General features: G+C 48.5%; 1 protein-coding gene across 4 annotated transcripts in view; it reads left to right on the top strand.

Annotated features, from left to right (window-relative positions):
- Window positions 1-20,672, top strand: part of ENTREP3 (endosomal transmembrane epsin interactor 3) — a 34,050-nt gene that overhangs the window by 9,621 nt on the left and 3,757 nt on the right. For 2 of the 4 annotated variants that reach the window (XM_081840981.1, XM_081840979.1), the window contains exons 4-11: window positions 482-583; window positions 3,491-3,598; window positions 4,816-4,976; window positions 6,492-6,591; window positions 7,800-7,887; window positions 11,287-11,826; window positions 14,450-14,521; window positions 16,300-16,565. In XM_081840981.1, the coding sequence (XP_081697107.1) occupies window positions 482-583; window positions 3,491-3,598; window positions 4,816-4,976; window positions 6,492-6,591; window positions 7,800-7,887; window positions 11,287-11,826; window positions 14,450-14,521; window positions 16,300-16,565 (1,437 nt within the window). Of the gene's footprint in view, window positions 1-478; window positions 584-3,490; window positions 3,599-4,815; window positions 4,977-6,491; window positions 6,592-7,799; window positions 7,888-11,286; window positions 11,827-14,449; window positions 14,522-16,299; window positions 16,566-20,672 lie in introns of all 4 variants that reach the window. The other 2 variants (XM_081840980.1, XM_081840978.1) reach the window with 1 other exon arrangement.

Genomic DNA, 20,672 nt, shown 5'->3' with positions numbered 1-20,672 from the left:
AGCAGCTTTCGAAGGGGGCGCTTTGGAGCAGAGGGATTGGGGAGGAGGGCCCCCTTAACTCTTTCTCTGCCAGCTGCGCCCCCCCCAAAACGCCCCGCTGCATCCCTCTTCCCTCTTCCAAGCATGCATGTACCATTTTACATTAGAGTATTTCTTTGCGTATTTATAGCAATGGGAATATGAATTGTTTTAGTTGCCGCGTAGTTCGGTTTAGTCGCGACAGGGCTGTGGAGACTTGCATGGTTGTGCGCCAAACGCTTCGTGGAAAAGGTGGGTGTCGAAAGAAGTAAGAGGGGAGGCTTCAAAAGTTGTTTTGGGGTGGGGGCAATTCCAAGGATAAAGGAGCAACAGAAGAGGAAGGGAGGAGACTACGAGGCCCATGGTGCTGTGCAACTGCAGGCAGGCCCAGAAACCTTGCCTCGTGTTAAAGTACAACATTTGCCAGCAGCACACTTACAAACTTTTCTTGCCTCCCCAGCAGGGCACCTCTCCATCTCAGCTGTGCCCTTGCTGCCAGCTCGGAAGCTGCGGAAGTAACGCAGAACTGGATCCAAATTGCTCCAAGGTCCGCCTGGTCCTCAAGGTGAGTAAACAAGGGTGCTCCTGATTGCAGACGGATCTATTGGCGGTTTTTGATGAAGGTTACATTCTGCATCCAACGTTTTATGGGAGGTGTGTGTGTGTGTGTGTGTGTGTGTGTGTGAGAATGAGAGTGTAAGAAACAAAAATCTGCCCTTATTCCCTTATGGGGGGCACAAGAGCCCTCATAGAGTCCTTTGTAGGTTCTCCATTGGTGGAGAAAATAACAGAGGCCAACCAGAGAATATTGAGAAGCAAAGCAGCTAGTAAGCCTGATCTTTATTGACTGTTGCAACAGGGTGCTCCCCTCACATACAGGAAAGGAGGAGGACCCAGAACAAAGGTGTGCCTGCCCTTATATAGACATTTTAAATTCCCCACCCTGGAGTCCAAGACCACCCCCAGAAACTTCATACATACATCACAGAAGGGGTGTAGCTCAAGACCACCCCCCAGATACATACCTACATCACAAAAAGGGCGGTCTACAACAGAAATCTGAGTGCGTTGTTTATCTCCTGTCTGGCAGGTTACCTGTTAATGGTCACTTGATTGAATTACCTGGGGAGCCTGGCCAGTCTTTTGTAATGATAAATACTTAATTTCCTGAGCCAGGTCACAGCTCACCCTATTCATACACAGACATACCCTTAAGACGGGATTTGTGAACAAAAGGACAATGGGGAGGCTTTTCCATTTTCCTTCGACCTAACAGAGAAATATTTGAGGTCAATTTGGGAGGGACAAAATGGTTTCAGGAATTTTTCTGTGGGGTTTCAGACATGTGGTTTATATATGCAGTTATGAACATTTATTATATATATATAAGACCTTAAATTTTTTATTTCAAGAGAAAGAAGGAGATTAGGCTTCTGAGATTTAAGTGGGTCTTTCCCCCGCGACGTTGTGTTGTAGAATAAATGGAGCCTGAGGCCAGTGGCTTTCAAATTTCAGCTGTGCCCTGTTGGATGCCAAAATTCGGCGCCCCTCTGCCTCTTGCCGCATTACATCATTGTGGTGGCGCCCTTTGGGCTCGGCACTCAGTGTGGGCAAACCAGCCACACTCCCCGAAATCTGCCTCTTCTGAGGCCGCTTTTACACCATGCATTTAAAGTACCACAACACCACTCTAAACAGAATCCTGGAACCTGTAGTTTGTTTAGGGCACCGAGAGTTGTTGATGTTTTATTGCATTTTTAATATTCTGTTGGAAGCCGCCCAGAGTGGCTGGGGAAGCCCAGCCAGATGGGCAGGTATAAATAAATTATTATTATTATTATTATTATTATTATTATTATTATTATTATTATCATTAGGCAGCCCCTATTCCCCTCACAAAACTACAATTCCCAGAGTGGCTTACAGTCACATGCTGCTTCAAATCCATAGCGTGAACATAGCCTCAGTCCTTTATTCTGCATGGTCCACACACAATCTAGCTTAAAGCGGCCCAGACTCTCGGACCAAATGGACCGCAAGAGCAGTGTTTCCCATCCTTCAGTCTCCAGCTGTTTTCAGACTACAATTCCCATCATCCCTGACCACTGGTCTTGCTAGCTAGGGATGATGGGAGTTGTAGTCCAAAAACAGCTGGAGACCCAAGGTTGGGAAACACTGCGCAAGAGAACTCCGACACAGAACCTTTGGGCCACGCACTGAATTAAATTCCCATATCGTACATTAAGGTGCTTGCAATATATTTAATATTACTAGATATACACAGTTATATTTAATTAAATATATGAAATACACAGTTAATACGTACACAGCAAGGCTATAATAATTTTTAACGTCAATAATTAAATACATGTTAAATACATGTTATCAATAATTAAATACATGTTACCAATAATTTTTTAGATTTTTTAGATTTTTTAGATTTTTAAGGTGTTTTTTTCTTGAGGGTGGCCAAAAAAGGCCGGGGGGGGGGGCACAAGCAGAGGTTCAACTACCCGAATCTAGATCTTTTGCCCCTTTGTTTCCTCTTGAAAGGCCCTTATTGAGAAACTGATTTTGTTCTGAAAATAAAAACTTGTGGCAGATTGCTTATGTATTACTCTGTGATGTGTATAACAGATGTAAGTTGTCCTGCAATGGGGTGTGGGTGTGGGTGTGGGTGTGTGTGGGTGTGTGTTTGTGTTTGTGTGTGTGCCCCACACCAGCCCAGTGCAGTTGTGGGTGGGCAGTACATCAAGCTTGCAATCGCTAATTCCTTCTTCATTAAGGTTACCAGATTTTTTTCAATGAGTCCTGTTATGTACTGAAGTTCTCACCCTGGGCCAGCAGGGGGATACTGTAGATAGTTTTCACTCAGGTCTGCACATGCAAATAAGGAACTGAAAGTGACGTTCAGTGATTGGATAGTTACAGAATGTTGTTACTGTTGCTTTGTAGTTGAGCTCTATATAAGCAGGTTGGCTGAACCCTTCAGTTCAGTTCTGTTCTGGCCTGTGAATAAACAAGAGCCGTCTGAAGAATCGCTGTGTGGTCTGATATGTTCACCCACAACTTAACAAACCCAGGGACACTTTTCAGCTTCAATGGATTTTGTATGGGGACTGGTTTGTAAATCCGGGGACTGTCCCCGGGAAACGGGGACGTCTGGTAACCTTATTCTTCATTCACTTGGGGCCTGGGCAGGGAGAAAAAGGCATGGATAACCAACCCGATCAAGGGAAGGTTTTCCAAATGTGTATCAACTTGATGGCAGGACCTAGAATCAAATCTAGATGAAAAGCAGAGTGTTTAGGGTCCGCAACAAGCTCTTCCGGGTCGAGGAAAGCTACCTTTGTGTGCCGCAAACGGGTTAGTGTCTAGGCAGCCAGACTTATCATCAAGTGTTCCTTTGCAACCGCAGTGACAATGATCTGTTTTGACACCCCCCCACCTCCCCACTTCCCTGCCCCTTCAGGACCTCCTCTTCAGTGTGTGTGGCCTGACTGTTTTCGCCATCGTGGTGTGCACCCTCTCTGCCATTATGTGTTGTATCCAAATCTTCTCTTTCGACATCCTCTATGCGGTGAGTTCCAGAGACAGCCGGCCTTCTCCCAGCTTGCCTCAGATTCACTTGGGAACAATCTGAGCGCTTTCAAAACCTCTCCTTATCCTCTCAAAATCTTTTCAGGGCTGTCTTTCACACCCCCATTTACTGCAAACTCACTGCCAGTTTAGAAATAATAATTTAAATTTATTTTATTTTTATTTTTTTAAAAATAAATTAACATTAATTTTTTTTAATTAAAATGTTTTTTAACGAATTTAAATTAAAAAATTAAAATTATCAATTTACCCCACCTTTTTCCCTGACAGGTAAAATCTTCATGCAAACTGCACATGCATCCTGTATTTTGTTATGAAATACTACTCTAATAACTTTTCTCAAACCAGCTCCACGCAAATTAGGAGTATTTAAGCTTCTCCTAAGTCATCTCTAGCCGAGGTGTGAATGCCTTTACGTAGGGTAATGATGCCCTGGTTCTGCTGTGTAGCCAAACAGAAACAAATCTGACACGGATGAAGTTGTGCTGATGTGAACAGCTGGAATGGGGCGAGGTGGGCCTGTGAAATGCACCAGATGTGTGTGTGGGGGAGAGAAACAACTTCACAGCTGATGGCGGATCAGAACGTTTGCTATCCCTGCCATTCCTGTATGCTAAGACAGAGCCCTCCCGGCCAATCTTTAAACCCCCACCCTCCTGAAAAAACCCACCCCTCACTCACCACTTCCCTTTTGAGCAGTGGGATTGAAAGAAGAATTCCCAGCACCCTCAGCAACAATTCCCAGCACCCTCAGCAAACTAGAGTTCTCAGGATTCTTCATTTGGATGTGACTCTTTCCCCCCCCCCCAATAATATTTATTCAAATTTGGATGTGACTCTTAGACAAGTTTCCCAGGTTCTGATAAATCCAATTTCTGGGCTTCTTTGGGACTGATGGGTTGCAAATTATGCCCAGGAAACAGACTTAACCCCAGGGCTGCATACCCACCATACATTTAAAGCACACACCCGCTTAAAAAAACCTGGAAACCGTAGTTTGTTAAGGGTGCTGGGAACCGTAGTGTGGTGAGGGATAGACTAAAAGTTCCCAGGATCCTTTGAGGGACGCCGTGTGCTTTAGACACATGGTGTGTATCCAGCCTATGTCAACAAGAGAAAGGGCTCCTCAGAACATCAGGAGCCTTTCAGATCTTGCCCAGCCCCCTCACTTACCCTGTTTTCTGTCTCCTTCCACAGCTGTCCCCTCCACGTTCCAGCTCCGTGACGCTGGATTGCACGTCACCCCCGGACACGTTCTTGCAGCATATGTTGGACCTGGAAGAGTTTGTTCCCCCAGTGCCACCTCCGCCCTATTACCCTCCAGAGTACACCTGCAGTTCAGAGACGGATGCCCAAAGGTGGGGGGGGGGGTTGGAGAGGTGGGGGAGATAAGAGGGGGGGCCTGGGAGCAGTTTGGGGGACAAAGAGGCTGAGGATGGAAAGAAGTCTTCCTTGTTTTTAAATACAGAGGTACCTTGGTTCTCAAACAGCTTACCGTATTTTTCGCTCTATAGGACGCACTTTTCCCCTCCTAAAAAGTAAGGGGAAATGTGTGTGCGTCTTACGGAGTGAATGCAGGCTGCGCAGCTTTAGCTGAAGCCAGGAGAGCAAGAGGGATCGATCCCTTTTGCTCTCCTGGCTTCACTTCGCTGGAGAGCCACTGCGCAGCTTTCCCTCTCTGCGCAGCACCCCTTTAGCGAAGGAGCCCCTTCCGTTTCTCCTCCCGCTTTGCTGGAGAGGCGCTGAGCAGAGAGGGAGAGAACATTTTTTTTCTTGTTCTCCTCTAAAACTAGGTGCGTCTTATAGAGCGGAAAATACGGTAGTTGTTGAACAAATCAGCTCCCAAACGCCGCAAACCCAGAGGAGAGTTCCGGTGTGCTGGTCCCAAGGGTTAATCGTGCGGTGAGGTCCAAGTCCAGTTCGAGGTTGACGGTGTGGTATGGAGGCTGTCGGTCAAAGCTGAAGCAGGGTCCAAGGCAGGGAGTCGGGTGGGGTCAGGAACTCTGGCAGAAGAGCAGGACAGGGTGCAGGCAGGAACAGGCTACCAACAATGTTGCTTCCGCAACTTGGAACTGGGGCTGACTGGCTTTTATCTGCCCCGAGGCATAGGGCGGCCCCAGTCCACAGGTGGCTCGCCTCTCCTGGCCTGGAGGCGAGCACTCCTCCTGCGGGAACTTAGTTCCCTCCGCCTTTCTGCCCTGAGCCTCTGCAGCTCAGGAGAGGCTGGAGGGTTACCGGACTCAGAGGCAAACTCAGCTTCCCCTGACGGGGCTGAGAGTGGAATCCCTGTAGGCAATGGGTCCTCCATCACCTCAGGAGCCAGAGCGGACTCAGCTGGTGCCTGCACCTGAGGATCCAGCACAGGTGAGGACCCTTCAGGCTCAAGCCCCAGCCCTGGCTCAGCTGGTTCTGGAGCCGGGGACTCCTGTGCAGGCTGGGATTCCTCAGGTTCAGCCTCCGAGTCCGAATCCCAGGCCATCACATCCGATCTGTGAATGTTTTTCGGAACCCAAACATTTGACGCTGCTTCTGCGTCAATCAGAAGCCGCACCTTGGTTTTCGAATGGTTTCAGGATTTGAATGGACACCCGGAATGGATTAGGTTCGAGAACCAAGGTACCACTGTATGCAGGTTCCTAGTCCTTACTGATGCAAAATGCAGGCTTGAAACTGTACGGATTGTGTGTCTCTCACAGGTGCTTCAGAGCATCTCATCTCTTACTTTTAAAAAACTAATGCTTCCCCCCACCCCACCCCGCTGTTTTCACTGCATACCATTCTGACCTCCTTAAGGGAAAGAGTGAGATATAAATGCATAACCGAGAAGGAAAGTGTGTCATGGACAATGAGGTTATTATTTCTCCTCCTGACAGCATAACCTACAATGGCTCAATGGACAGCCCCGTTCCTCTCTACCCCACTGACTTCCCTCCCAGTTACGAGGCCGTCATGGGACTCCACGGAGACAGCCAGGTATTACATTGGTACAATTCAAGGCAGGAAGGTCTTCCTTTGGGTAGTGGTGGACTTACGTGTTTGTAGCCCTGAAGCTTGAAGTGTCATGGGGACCCCTTTGCAACCAGCAACGAGGTCTGGGTAGCCCCTGCTACCTGGTTACAAGGGGGTTGTTCCATGACAGATTACCACACCTTTACAATATCTGGGCTATATATATATATCAATATATTCCAGGTTCTTTCCCTGGAGGGAAACCAATGTCTTCCTAGAGGAAGTGAAGGAGACTTGAGATAATAATATTAATAATAATAATAATAATAATAATAATAATAATAATAATAATATATGCCACCCATCTGACTGGCTTGCTCCAGACAATCTAGGCAGCTCCCAACAGAAAATAGTAAAAGCACAACACAACAACAAACATTAAAAATTTCCCGATACAGGGCTGCCTTTAGATGTCTTCTAAAAGTCAGAGACCGTTTTACCTCGGTTTTCAAACTCGAACACCGTAAACCCGGAAGTAAATGGTTCGGTTTTCGAATGCGCTTCAGAAGTCGAACTGTAAACACAGCTTCCGTATTGAGTTTTTCGTATTGAGATTTCCATTTTGAGGCTTCCGTTTTGAGTTTTCGGTTTTCAAACGTTTCGGAACTCAAACGGTCTTCCAGAACGGATTACGTTCGAAAATTGAGGTACCACTGCAGTTGTTTATCTCCTTGACATCTGATGGGAGGGCGTTCCACAGGGTGGGTGCCACTACCGAGAAGGCCCTCTGCCTGTAACTTCGCTTCTCGCAGGGAGGGAACTGCCAGAAGGCCCCCGGCGCTGGACCTCGGTGTCCGAGCTGAGCAATGGGGGTGGAGAAACTCCTTCAAGTATACTGGACCGAGGCCATTTAGGGCTTTAAAGGTCAGCACCAACACTTTGAACTGTGCTCGGAAATGTACTGGGAGCCAATGCAGGTCTTAGGACCAGTCGTAAGCTAGTTTCTATCACCTAGCCAGGCAAGTGAGAGACATGGCTGCAATGTGATGGGACGCATTTCAGCCAGGCAAGAACCCGTGAGGAAGGCTTGAAGCCGGACCCAGTAGGGGGTGTGGCTTGGGGAACAGTCATGAGGGCCAGAAAGAGAGGCTTGCAGGGGCCGCATTCAGCCCCCAGGGGCGAGGTGTTCCCGAGTTTGCTGCGCACCAACATTTTCTGCCTTTGCTCTGCAGGTGACTCTGTTTGACTCGCAGTTTACAGATCCCTCACATGGTCCTTGTTCCTGCAACCGGGTCCCATCTGTTGTCCTCAGTGGCGAAGGTAAGGACCTTTGTAGGCATGCATCCCTAATGATAGCATCAGGTCTGGGTGGACCGGATCTCTGACAGGTACAGTGAGGGGGGAAAGTATTTGATCCCCTGCTAAATTTGCCTGTTTGCCCTCTGACGAAGGAATGACCAGTCCATAATTTTAATGGTAGGTTTATTGTAGCTGTGAGAGACAGAATAACAACAGGAAAACCCCCAGAAACCCAGAAGAATAATAATAAATAAATTTTATTTATATCCCGCCCTCCCCAGCCGAAGCTGGCCTCAGGGCGGCTAACAACAATCAAAATAATCCAACGATTCTAAAAACATTTCATTATAAAAATGAATTAAAATCAAATTGATGGCAACCATTAAGCAAAATTCTGTGCAGATTGCCAGAGGAGGGGGGTCAGGCTGCGCCCTGACCAAAGGCCTGGTGGAACAGCTCTGTCTTGCAGGCCCTGCAGAAAGATGTCAAGTCCCGCAGGGCCCTAGTCTCTTGTGACAGAGCGTTCCACCAGATGGGAGCCACCAGATTGGATTTGTCTTTTTGAAGACAAAAGTCAGAGATTGATGTGCATTATAATGAGTGATAGGTGATGGGAGAAAGGCGATGGCAAACCTAGACAGCATCTTCAAAAGCAGAGACATCACCTTGCCAACAAAGGTCCATATAGTTAAAGCCATGGTTTTCCCAGTAGTAATGTATGGAAGTGAGAGCTGGACCATAAAGAAGGCTGATCGCCGAAGAATTTATGCTTTTGAATTATGGTGCTGGAGGAGACTCTTGAGAGTCCCATGGACTGCAAGAAGATCAAACCTCTCCATTCTGAAGGAAATCAGCCCTGAGTGCTCACTGGAAGGACAGATCCTGAAGCTGAGGCTCCAATACTTTGGCCACCTCATGAGAAGAGAAGACTCCCTGGAAAAGACCCTGATGTTGGGAAAGATGGAGGGCAGAAGGAGAAGGGGACGACAGAGGACGAGATGGTTGGACAGTGTTCTCGAAGCTACAAACATGAGTTTGACCAAACTGCGGGAGGCAGTGGAAGACAGGGGTGCCTGGCGTGCTCTGGTCCAGGGGGTCACGAAGAGTCGGACATGACTAAACGACTAAACAACAACAAGAATGAGTGAAATAAGTATTTGATCCCCTATCAACCAGACAGATATCAGGCTACCTGGTATCTTCAATGTATGTAACGAGCTGAGATTAGAAGCACCTGCTGTAAGGAAGAGGTCTTACCTGTAATCCCAGCTCGTTACAGTACCTGTACAAAAGACACCTGTCAACAGAAGCCATCAATCCAGCAGATTCCAAAGTAGCCACCATGACCAAGACCAAAGAGCTGTCCAAGGATGTCAGGGACAAGATTGTAGTATGTATTTTGATGAAGTGATCTGGAATATTTACTTTGCTGCCCCCTCCCCCACCCAAAAAATTCCTGCGGACGCCTGTACTTGGTTGCCCTACTCTAGGCGGGGGGGGGGGGGAGAGAAATTTGATTTCACTTCGCATTCAAAGGCCTAATTGGTACTTTGCAGAACTATACGTGAATCCACACTTCAGAATCCACACTGAATCCACAGTGCATTTCTCCACTGAAATAATGTGTGGAAGAATAGGAACACCAGATGACTATTTTGATAGACAGTAGATTCATATTTCTATCTCCTGCCCATCGAAATGTGATTCACCCTATTGCGTTTGTTTTGTTGCTTTCTGAACTATGTGCAAAATGAGAAAAGAGTATTTTTAACAAAATAAAACACGCATGCACTCAGGCAAAATGTCCATGAAAGGCATACACTCGTGAAAAGAACACACCCCAAAATGCATTATATATGGGGAAATTGCTTTCCCAAAATGCACATGATAGGGGGAATTGCATATGAAAATGTGCACACAGGGAATTTGTGCTAGAATGCGGATGAGTTTAATGAGGACTTCACTTTCTTTTTCTTTTTGATATTAATTTTTATTTGGTTTTGCTTATTTTCATACCACCACACATCCGAAGTTACAAGATTCTCCCAAATCTCTGGACCTCCCACCTTCCCCTCGATGGGTTCTGTTATTAAACCTTTCCTACTGTATCTTTTTAAAACAAACCAAGTTGTTAGGTTTTTTTAAGTAACTCCATTATATCCATAGTTCTTGTTACATTACAAGTGTTATTGCAATCCTGCTAAAGTTTTCAGCTGCTTACAGTGACCTTTAAGGTAAATTGTAAATTTCCCCCTCTCCTTATTAAATTTTTGGTCTTTCTGGTTCCGGAGCTTTCCGGTCAGTTTTGCCATTTCGGCATAGTCCAACAGCTTCATCTGCCATTCTTCTCTGGAAAGAACTTTATCTTCCTCCACGAGGACTTCAAAGATGGGAACGATAAAAATCCCAAACTAGCATGGAAGAACGGGACCTGAGATGGGGAATATGCAAAACGGAGAGGGCTGCAAATGGACAGATTTGATATTAATATTAAAAATAATTTATTATTTATACCCCGCCCATCTGGCTGGTCCTCCCAGCCACTCTGGGCGGCTTCCAACAAAACACCAAAATACAATAACCTGTTAAACATTAAAAGTTTCACTAAACAGGGCTGCCTTCAGATGTCTTCTAAAAGTTTGGTAGTTATTTTTCTCATTGACATCTGGTGGGAGGGCGTTCCACAGGGCGGGTGCCACTACCGAAAAGGCCCTCTGCCTGGTTCCCTGTAACCTGGCTTCTCGCAGTGAGGGAACCGCCAGAAGGCCCTTGGCGATGGACCTCAGCATCCGGGCTGGATGATGAGGGTGGAGACGCTCCTTCAGGTATACTGGGCCAAGGCCGTTTAGGGCTTTAAAGGTCAGCACCAACACTTTGAATTGTGCTCGGAAACGTACTGGGAGCCAGTGTAGGTCTTTCAAGACCGGTGTTATATGGTCTCGGCGGCCACTCCCAGTCACCAGTCTAGCTGCCGCATTCTGGATTAGTTGTAGTTTCCAGGTCAGCTTCAAAGGTAGCCCCACATAGAGCGCATTGCAGTAGTCCAAGCGAGATATAACCAGAGCATGCACCACTCTGGCGAGACAGTCCGCGGGCAGGTAGGGTCTCAGCCTGCGTACCAGATGGAGCTGGTAGACAGCTGCCCTGAACACAGAATTGACCTGTGCCTCCATGGACAGCTGTGAGTCCAGAATGACTCCCAGGCTGCGCACCTGGTCCTTCAGGGGCACAGTTACCCCATTCAAAACCAGGGAGTCCCCCACACCTGCCTGCCTCCTGTCCCCCAAAAACAGTACTCTTGTCTTGTCAGGATTCAACCTCAATCTGTTAGCCGCCATCCATCCTCCAACCGTTTCCCCTGACCCTGGAAGCGTGCCATTTTTACTAAAAGTGCGCTCTCTCGCTCTCTCTCCCCTGCAGCGGTTTCCATGGACAGCGGCTCCCTGATTATGTCGGAGATCGTGGACATTCCTGGCGACAGCAGCCCATCCGAGGACTCCTGCCTGCTGGACGCCAGCGGTTCTGTCTGCTCGGTGGATTACGTCTTGTTCCGCTCCATCCAGCGCAGCCGGGCTGACTACTGCTTGAGCGTGGACTGCGGGCAGTGCAGCTTGCACCCTCAGAGCCCCACCCTGCAGGGCCCTTTTGAGGAGACGCCCCAGGCACGCTTGCGCGGGGAGCGCTCGTACTCCTGCTCCACGCCCGGCTCCACGGGCTACGAGGGCTTGCGGGAGGCGGGCAGTGCCCACACGCACAGCTGCCAGCGCCTGGAGAGCTTAGGCCAAAGTGCCGGGCCTTGCTTCCCCGAGGTGCGGGTCAAGCCCAAGGCCTTGCTGCCGGGACGCAAAGGCGCTGGGCGGCAGCGCCGGAGCAGCGAGGCCTCGTACCGCCTGCCTTCTGTTCGGAGTCCTCTGCTGAGGTCTCACAGCGATCCCGGGATCGTCACGGCCTGCGAGAGTGGTGAGTAGACCGGGTGGGAGGAAGTTGGATGGCGGAGAATGTGGCATGGGTGTGTTTCGTTGCGATGCGGACAGATGCTGGGAAAGGATATACAATGGTACCTCGGGTTACAGACCCTTCAGGTTACATACGCTTCAGGTTACAGACTCCGCTAACCCAGAAATAGTACCTCGGGTTAAGAACTTTGCTTCAGGATGAGAACAGAAATTGGGCGGTGGCGGCGCAGTAGGAGGCCCCATTTGCTAAAGTGGTGCTTCAGGTTAAGAACAGTTTCAGGTTAAGAACGGACCTCCGGAACAAATTAAGTACTTAACCCGAGGTCTCACTGTATGTATTAGATATTATCAGTGCTGTTTTTTTCTAGAAAAAGAGGTACTGGAACTCACCATGAGCGCCTCCCTTGTTCTCTTATAATGGCAATGGTGCCAGTGGCGGAGGAAGGGGGTGTGGGCCGCCCTGGGTGTCATCACTGATGGGGGTGTGTGACGAAATGACAAAAATATGAGTTAAAAAAAATTGGGCTCATGAAACTTTTTAGTTCAGTCAACAAACGTAATGAAACGCAGCCGGCACTGGCAGACTGGCATGTTCCCTCCCTCCTGGTCGATCGTTTGGGAGCTTCAAAAGCTTTCTTCAGCCCGAACACCACAGCGACTGATGCCAACAGACATCCGCACACTTAGGGATCTGCAGAGTCCGCGCAGTTTGTGTGACAGACCTCAGCAACTCAGCATTATGGCTAATCTACTTTATTTACATATAAACACACACGGAGCACTGCAACATGGCTCCCTCTCTCTCTAGCACCAGACAGCAAAGAGAAAAAGAACAAAGGACAATAGTCCCACTTCACGGCACACAGTAACACAAACATCCTGTCTCTGTCACTTCCCACTCTGTGGAGTCAAAACATACACCGTCATGTGAAAGACAACAGTCCCATGACTGCAATCACGGAGCAGGAATTCTAACACTTACCGCAGGGCCTGCAGCGTGCCCAAGCCACGTGTCTCTCCTGGGAGTGACGTGGTGGCTTGGGCACCTGCAAGTTCCACACGGCCTGAAACGGTAGCATGGGGCTTGACCTGCCTACTGCCTCTCCCTCAGCCGCCCTACAGCTGAGGGGGAGGCGGCGGAGAGGCTCCACACAGCGCCCCCGCCCCCATGGGTGGCTCACCCATGCAGCACGAGCGTGCCGCTCCGGGCACCCCAGCAGCTAGCTATGCCGCTGAATGGCGCCCACCTGGAAAAAAACCCAACCCCTGGATATTATCCTTCCTTCCTCAAGTTTGAGTTCAGCAGAATTCCATCCTTTTGCAGCTTCAAAGGAAACTTGGCCTAGTTTTAGCCTTTTGGTTTGAGTAATGCAGGATGCTGTAAGGCAGACTGGATTTTCCTGGCATTTCTCCCCTTAAAATGACAAGCACACAGTCTCGTAAAAGGTAAAATTAACATTTACTTTCTCGGAATACTTGTTGAAGAGTAACCGGTACAGCCAGTGGCGTAGCGTGGGTTGTCAGCACCCAGGGCAAGGCAAGTAATTTGCGCCCCTTAACCCGTGGATTTGCGCCCCCTAACCCTACCCCTAACCCCCAGATGTTGCGCCCGGTGCGGCCGGCCCCCCCTGCACCCCCCACGCTACGCCACTGGGTACAGCAGCTTTGCTCAGGCAGGCGTCAATTGGTAATTCAGCTACAAAGGCTTACTTAAATGGTAAAGGGACCCCTGACCATTAGGTCCAGTAGTGGCTGACTCTGGGGTTGCGGCGCTCATCTCGCTTTATTGGCCGAGGGAGCCGGCGTACAGCTTCCAGGTCATGTGGCCAGCAGGACTAAGCCACTTCTGGTGAATCAGCAGCGCATGGAAACGCCGTTTACCTTCCCACCGGAGCGGTACCTATTTATCTACTTGCACTTTGACGTGCTTTTGAACTGCTAGGTTGGCAGAAGCAGGGACCGAGCCCGGGAGCCCACCCTGTCTTGGGGATTCGAACCGCCGACCTTCTGATCGGCAAGTCCTAGGCTCTGTGGTTTAACCCATAGCGTCCCCAAGGCATACTTAAGCCTGTCTTAAAATGTAGTCTGAGCTTGGAGCTCAAATATGGCAGATGTCGTCACATCTACCTACCCCAGGTAGGAGAATATATAGCTATGCCCACCCCCAGTGTCAGGGCACAATAGGCTTGTCTCTCACCAAATTCTCTCTAGCAGGTTTACAGGAAAACTCTGTGAGCTTCAGCTCCTTTTATGTACCTATCAGCAAAACACAAATTGTTGGTTTGTCTGCATCTTAAATATCCCATACGTGCTGTTTTAAAGGCCGTGCTTTCTCACAAGAGCATGTGCTACGTATTATTGCGTCCTCCCCAGCATTTTTGGGGGTGAGATCTCAGTGCGAAATCACACAAGATCACAGCACTCAAAGTGGCCAGCATGTTCGCACACAGAAAAATGGGATTTCCCGGGTTTTTCCCCCACGGGACACTTGCAAGTTATGTACCACAAGATGCTGGGGATTGAATCTGGGATCTGAATGCAAAAGGTGTTCTCTGCTTCTGAGCTACAAAAATGCCCCCATTTAAAACCATTTCTTTCCCGCCTTTCATTTCCTCACTCCCCACCAGAAGCCGACTTCCAGGAGGTATTCTGCGCCAAGGCGTCGGAGGAGGATGGGCCCAACTCCTCAGCAGATACAGGTGAGGGAAGTGGCTTGCTTTGGTAGCCATCTTTGGACCTGGCTGTTTGTGATCAGGCAGATCCAGCTGAAGGTGCTGGCTGCTGAAGCTGAGTGAGGTTGCCATCTTTGAACCTGGCAAATAATGAGCCAGGGGATACAGGTTGAGGTCAGCGACTGCTTGAATCATGAGGACTGCCACCTTGGAATCCAGACAGTTCCCACCCACCTGTTCCTCCGTGCAGATAAAACATGTCAGGAGTTCAAGGAGTTAATTGCCCTCACAGGATGTCTTGTCTCTAGTTACATCGTTTTATTTTAAGACACAAAGCAGATGATTAATGACAAATTGCCTTGAGTATTATTACTAACAGTTTTTGGCATCATTCTTCTTACGAAAGTGTAGTAAGTCTGAACGCTGTACTCATTCTTACTACAGTGCAGCCTAAAACATTGTGAACATGCTCATCCTTGCATGGCAACTGTGATCCTCAGAAGGGGCACTGCTGAGAGTAACCACCTGCCCTAGCAGTGTCTTTAGCCTGCACTAGAAACTGGACTTTTAGTGTTGCAGCTTCAGCCCTCTGTAATCAATTAACAGCTGAAATGAGACAGGTGTCTAGCGCCTTGAAATCGAGGTGGCTATTGTAAACACTGTACGTTTAAGAAGTATTTCCTGCTTCTGTGACTCAGGGTTCTTCCAGACCTCCTCCTTATTGTCTCTCCATAGCTATTTGTGCTCATTATGGTGTCAGGAAGGTTATAAGGACGACTCCTCACATGTGAGCGATCTACTTGTGTGTGACGGAGCCAGGAACCTAGAAGTGGAACCCGGAAGTGGGGAGCACTCTGGAGAGTCCTTGTGGCTCGTAAGGAGACCCTCCCCAAAGACTCGGGCTCTGGGGAGGATCTTCTCACGAGCCACAGTGCTCCCCGCTTTCATGCGTTCCACTTCTGCGTGCAGGGGCCCTGAATATAAACCCCTCGTAAGTGGGGAGTTGCCTGTGCACAATCCCACTTCCAATATTGTTTTTGCATGAAGAAGTTTCAGGGCGGACGTATTGCTTATTTTCCAGATGGTTTGTGTCCCATCACAATCCCAGTGGGGTGCCATCGCGGCTGCCCCCCTGCCCGCGCTGGGTGCCACGCCCCCAGGAAGCGTGCCATGACCCTATGGGCGGCACGCCCCGCCCCCAGGACAGGTGCCAGCCCTGCCCCCACCTGCTCTCCGCCCCCCCCCCCCGGTGCTGGAGCATAAAGCTCCGCAACTGTGTCCCATAGCATCCTGCAGAAATCACACAACCTCTGATACCCGTGTCCTGTACCCCACCATCAATTGTGATGTTCAGAGGTAGAGTGCCTCTGAAGATGGAGGCTCTTATTAAAGGTAAAGGGTAAAGGGACCCCTGACCATTAGGTCCAGTCGTGACCAACTCTGGGGTTGCAGCGCTCATCTCGCTTTATTGGCCGAGGGAGCCGGTGTACAGCTTCCAGGTCATGTGGCCAGCAGGACAAAGCCGCTTCTGGCAAACCAGAGCAGCGCACGGAAACGCCGTTTACCTTCCTGCCGGAGCAGTACCTATTTATCTACTTGCACTTTGATGTGCTTTCGAACTGCTAGGTTGGCAGGAGCAGGGACCGAGCAACGGAGCTCACCCCATCGCGGGGATTCGAACCGCCGACCTTCTGATCGGCAAGTCCTAGGCTCTGTGGTTTAACCCACAGTGCCACCCGCATCCCGGAGGCTCTTATTACCTGCCATTAATACCTTGCCTCCCTCCTTCCTCCCTCTCTTCCCAGGGCCCTGCTCGGAAGCTTGCCTTTTACACCCGTCACTCTGCGAGCTGCCCCTGCAGGCTCGCTTGGCAGGGAAGGCCAAGCTGGAGGTGCCACGGAAAGCGCCGCTGCAGCACCTGTCCAAGACTGGCACGCGCTCCCTGGGGGACCTGAAGGTGTGCCGTGGGACCCGTGGGCTCGTGGCCCGTTTCCTGCACAGGTCCAAGCGCAACCTGGCTCTGGCGGGAGCAGAAATGGCAGGGCGAAGCAGCACTCCGGGGCGCAAGCAGGTACGGAGGGCAAAACAAGTTTTCACCAGGTAGTGGAATTTCCTATGCTGTTTATTTTTTGTTTTGCGTGAAATGGAGTTGTAATCAACTCACCATTCGCGGTGGCTGGTGGGACAGAAGGCAAGTAAGTGATGATTATGATAATTATTACTTATACCCGGCCCTTTTGACTGAGTTGCACCAGCCACTCTGGTCAGCTCCCGGTAGAATACAGTTGTACCTTGGTTTACGAACTTAATCCGTTCTGGAAGTCCGTTCTTAAACCAAAGGCGTGCTTTCCCATAGCAGCGGGGGACTCAGTTTACAAATGGAGCACACTCAACAGGAAGCGGAACATGTTCTGCTTCCAAGGCAAAGTTTACAAACCAAAGCACCTACTTCCGGGTTTGCAGTGTTCTTAATCCAAGTTGTTCATAAACTAAGCTGTTCTTAAACCAAGGTACCACTGTATAAGAAACACAGCAAGACATCAGACATTAAAAACTCCCCGAGTTGGTAGAGCACGAGACTTTAATCTCAGGGTTGTGGGTTCGAGTCCCAGGCTGGGCAAAAAGATTCCTGCGTTGCAAGGGGTTGGACTAGATGACCCTTGTGGTCCCCCCCCCATTCTACAATGTTTTGTTCCTTTTTGTTCTCTTCATTTGGACAAGAATTCTTTTGTTTTGTCTTAAGAAAGCCCCTTCCCTCTAATAGTGGGGTAGGAGAGCTGGGCGGGGGGGGGGGGATTAACATCTGGCAACCCATGCGCCACTTTGGTTTCAGATACTACATGGGTAGACGAGTCTAAAAAGGCCCAGGGCACAAATTCTCACGGCCCTCTAGTGGTGAATTTACCAGAAGTAATGTATTTAGTATTAACTCTGGAAAAGTATACTCGATTCTGACCAAACTTAGCCTCTGGAGCTACTTGTAAGCTGCCTGTGTGCTATTCCCCCCCCCCAAAAAAACCTCCCCTCCCTCAAATAACAAATGTAATAAATTAAAATCCACCCACAGTGGATTGTTAGGGAAAAATCTAGGTGCGAGGCTGCTCAGTCACCCAGCTCGTCGGGCAGAGCCCGCGGGTCCCTGCGGAATAAAGGAAGGAGTCCAGCCAACCGGAGCAAATAGTTGTAGACCAAAGTTTATTGCACAATAGGTTCAAAGAGCAAATTTTGAACCCCGAGGATGGGGTGACTTTTAAACTTTCCCACCACATCCCAGAATACAGTTCGAAGGGGAGGGGTTAACCTTGGCAAACATGTCCAGACAAGTCCTTGGTACAAGATTAGCATAAGCAGACAGGGCAGGGCAAGACTCAGGTATAAGATTACCATAGACAAATATGTCTTAAGTACCCACCACCCAAAAGTACAATAGAAGTTCCTTTGCATGTCTGGAGCCAGAGGCGAGTCAGGTGATGAGATTTGGCTTCCTTTGGCTAACAATGAGCCCAGCAATTGTCACCTCTGAGAACTCCCTGGAGTCCTTTTGCAAGGAGAAAATAGCTTTGGAATGGGGGGAACTGGGAAAGGAGACGATTTTATATTATTTTTAAAGCTAGGTGACTTCCCTGAGCTGTCAAGTTGGAAGGATATATTTAGGCATAATATTTGTAATATTTATCTTTAAAGATGTGCCCCCCCCATAATTTCCGTAACATAAGAAAGCCCTTTCCCTCTAATAGTGGGGTAGGAGAACTGGGTGGGGGGTGGAATTAATATCTGGCAACCCATGCATCACTTTGGTTTCAGATACTACATGGGTAGACGAGTCTAAAAAAGCCTGGGGCACAAATTGTCACGGCCCTCTAGCGGCTAATTTACCAGAAGTAATGTATTTATCATTAACTCTGGAAAAGTATAGCCTCTGGAGCTACTTGTAAGCTGCCTGTGTGCTATTCCCCCCCCCCACAAAAAATAAACTTCCCCCCTCAAATAACAAGTGTAATAAATTAAAATCCACCTGCAGTGGATGGAAACGGGAAAGAACCCATCAGGAAGGACTCCATGATTAGGCTGTCAAAGGCAAAAATATAACCCCCCCACGCCCAGTTTTGAAAGGCTGGGAAACCCCCATATGATGTGGGCCATTTCAGGTATTTAAGGAGGCAAATTGATGGTGCTGACTAATTAGGGTTAAACATCCTAATTGCCCGAGCCTTAGGGAACAGCTCTTGAAAGAAGGCGACAAAGGAACTGAACCAGCTCCTGTTTAGGTTTCACAATGAATTCTTCCTTGATTAAATCCCGGGTATGTGGGAGGCTGCTTCAGAAATTGAACACCCCTTCTGACTTTTCCCTGAGAGTAAGCCCAAGTATAAAGTCTACCCTCATCAATACTCCCTGATCTCTTGGCGCAAATTGTGGAGGTTACTTCGACGATGCCCTGTCTTTGCTGAGCGTTCCTTCAGACTGGATTGCAGGGGAGTTATACAAGAACAAACATTGCACTGTGCTCACATGCCTCCCTGTTAATCTTTCATGTCTTCCTGTTAAACACGCTTCAGCTCATTTCGCCATCCTTAATCGGAATGTTACCGTAAATGTCTGGTGTTGTTTTTGCAAATGGATGTGTTGCGGTCGGTGACAGAATAAGCCCATCCTCTTTAGTTGCGCAAACCTAAATTTCTGATAAGTGCTTTAACCCCTCCCACAAAATCCCGAGAGACTGCGCCTATGCTGTAAATTTAAAGCACATTTCCCCACCCACAAAGCATCATGGGAACCGTAGTTCGCCCCGCACTGGTGTGCAATGCCCAGTACCCTGAGCAAACTACAGTTCCCAGGATTCTTTGGAGGGAAATAAATAATGTGTGCGCAGCCATGTTGTGGCCTAAAACACGCATTGCGCTTTTTATCCCTCAACAACAGCAAAGCAGGAATAGACATAAAGCTGAAAAAGCATTGGCCACAGATGCAGCAGGCTTCCCAGAGTCGTGCCATTTTGGCTAAGATGGCTCCTTTCTTGACCCTTGCTACCAGATGAAGAACTTGTTGTTTCTGACCAACTCATAGACCTGAGCGAAACATAGGGAAGGCAAGGGTTAAAGGCACAGCAATTGCATTGCATGGTTTAAGCCAGGGGTCAGCAAACTTTTTCAGCAGGGGGCCGGTCCACTGACCCTCAGACCTTGTGGGGGCTGGACTATATTTTCTGGAGGGGAATGAACGAATTCCTATGTCCCACAAATAACCCAGAGATGCATTTTAAATAAAAGGACACATTTTACTCATGTAAAAACATGCTGATTCCCGGACCGTCTGCAGGCCAGATTTACCGTAGAAGGCGATTGGGCCTGATCCGGCCCTCAGGCCTTAGTTTGCCTACTCATGGCTTGGTGTGAGCTGAGATGTTGAGCCAGCAAGTGGCACCTTGGTGAAGTATACCTGAAGGAGCGTCTCCACCCCCATCGTCCAGTCTGGACACTGAGGTCCAGTGCTGAGGGCCTTCTGGCGGTTCCCTCACTGGGAGAAGTGAGGTTACAGGGAACCAGGCAGAGGGCCTTCTCGGTAGTGGCACCCGCCCCGTGGAACGCCCTCCCATCAGATGTGAAGGAAATAAACAACTACCAGACTTTTAGAAGATGCCTGACGGGAGCCCTGTTTACGGAAGTTTTTAATGTTTGATGTTTTATCGTGTTTTAATATTCTGTTGGGAGCCGCCCCGAGTGGCTGGGGAAACCCAGCCAGATGGACAGGGTATAAATAATAAATAATAAATAATATATTATTATTATTATTATTATTATTATTATTATTATTATTATTATTATCATTATTATTATTATTATTATGCAGAGTGGGGTGGGCACAGCAAACAACACACACATATATTAAAATTGCTTTGCAAAAGCATTATTAGTGAAAATAATGTAGAAAAAAGCTATATATGTGTGTGGGTGTGTGCGTGTCTATTTTCTACATTATTTTCACTAATATCTGTATTTATTTTATTAAATTTCTATACCGCCCTTCATCCAAGAGTGGTTTACAGTACAAGGACACATAGCATAGCAACGAACAAGAAAACAACTGTGACATAGGTATCTCTGTACCCATTAATTAGCTGGAGAACTGTGTTGCAAAATTTGGAGAACTGTGAATTTGGAGGGACGGCTCCATGTAT

This window comes from Podarcis erhardii, assembly GCF_964252035.2.
Source record: "Podarcis erhardii genome assembly, chromosome: 15".
Classification (NCBI taxonomy): domain Eukaryota; kingdom Metazoa; phylum Chordata; class Lepidosauria; order Squamata; family Lacertidae; genus Podarcis; species Podarcis erhardii.
Note: the sequence above shows the minus strand (reverse complement) of the source record. Positions and strands in the feature narration are given on the sequence as shown.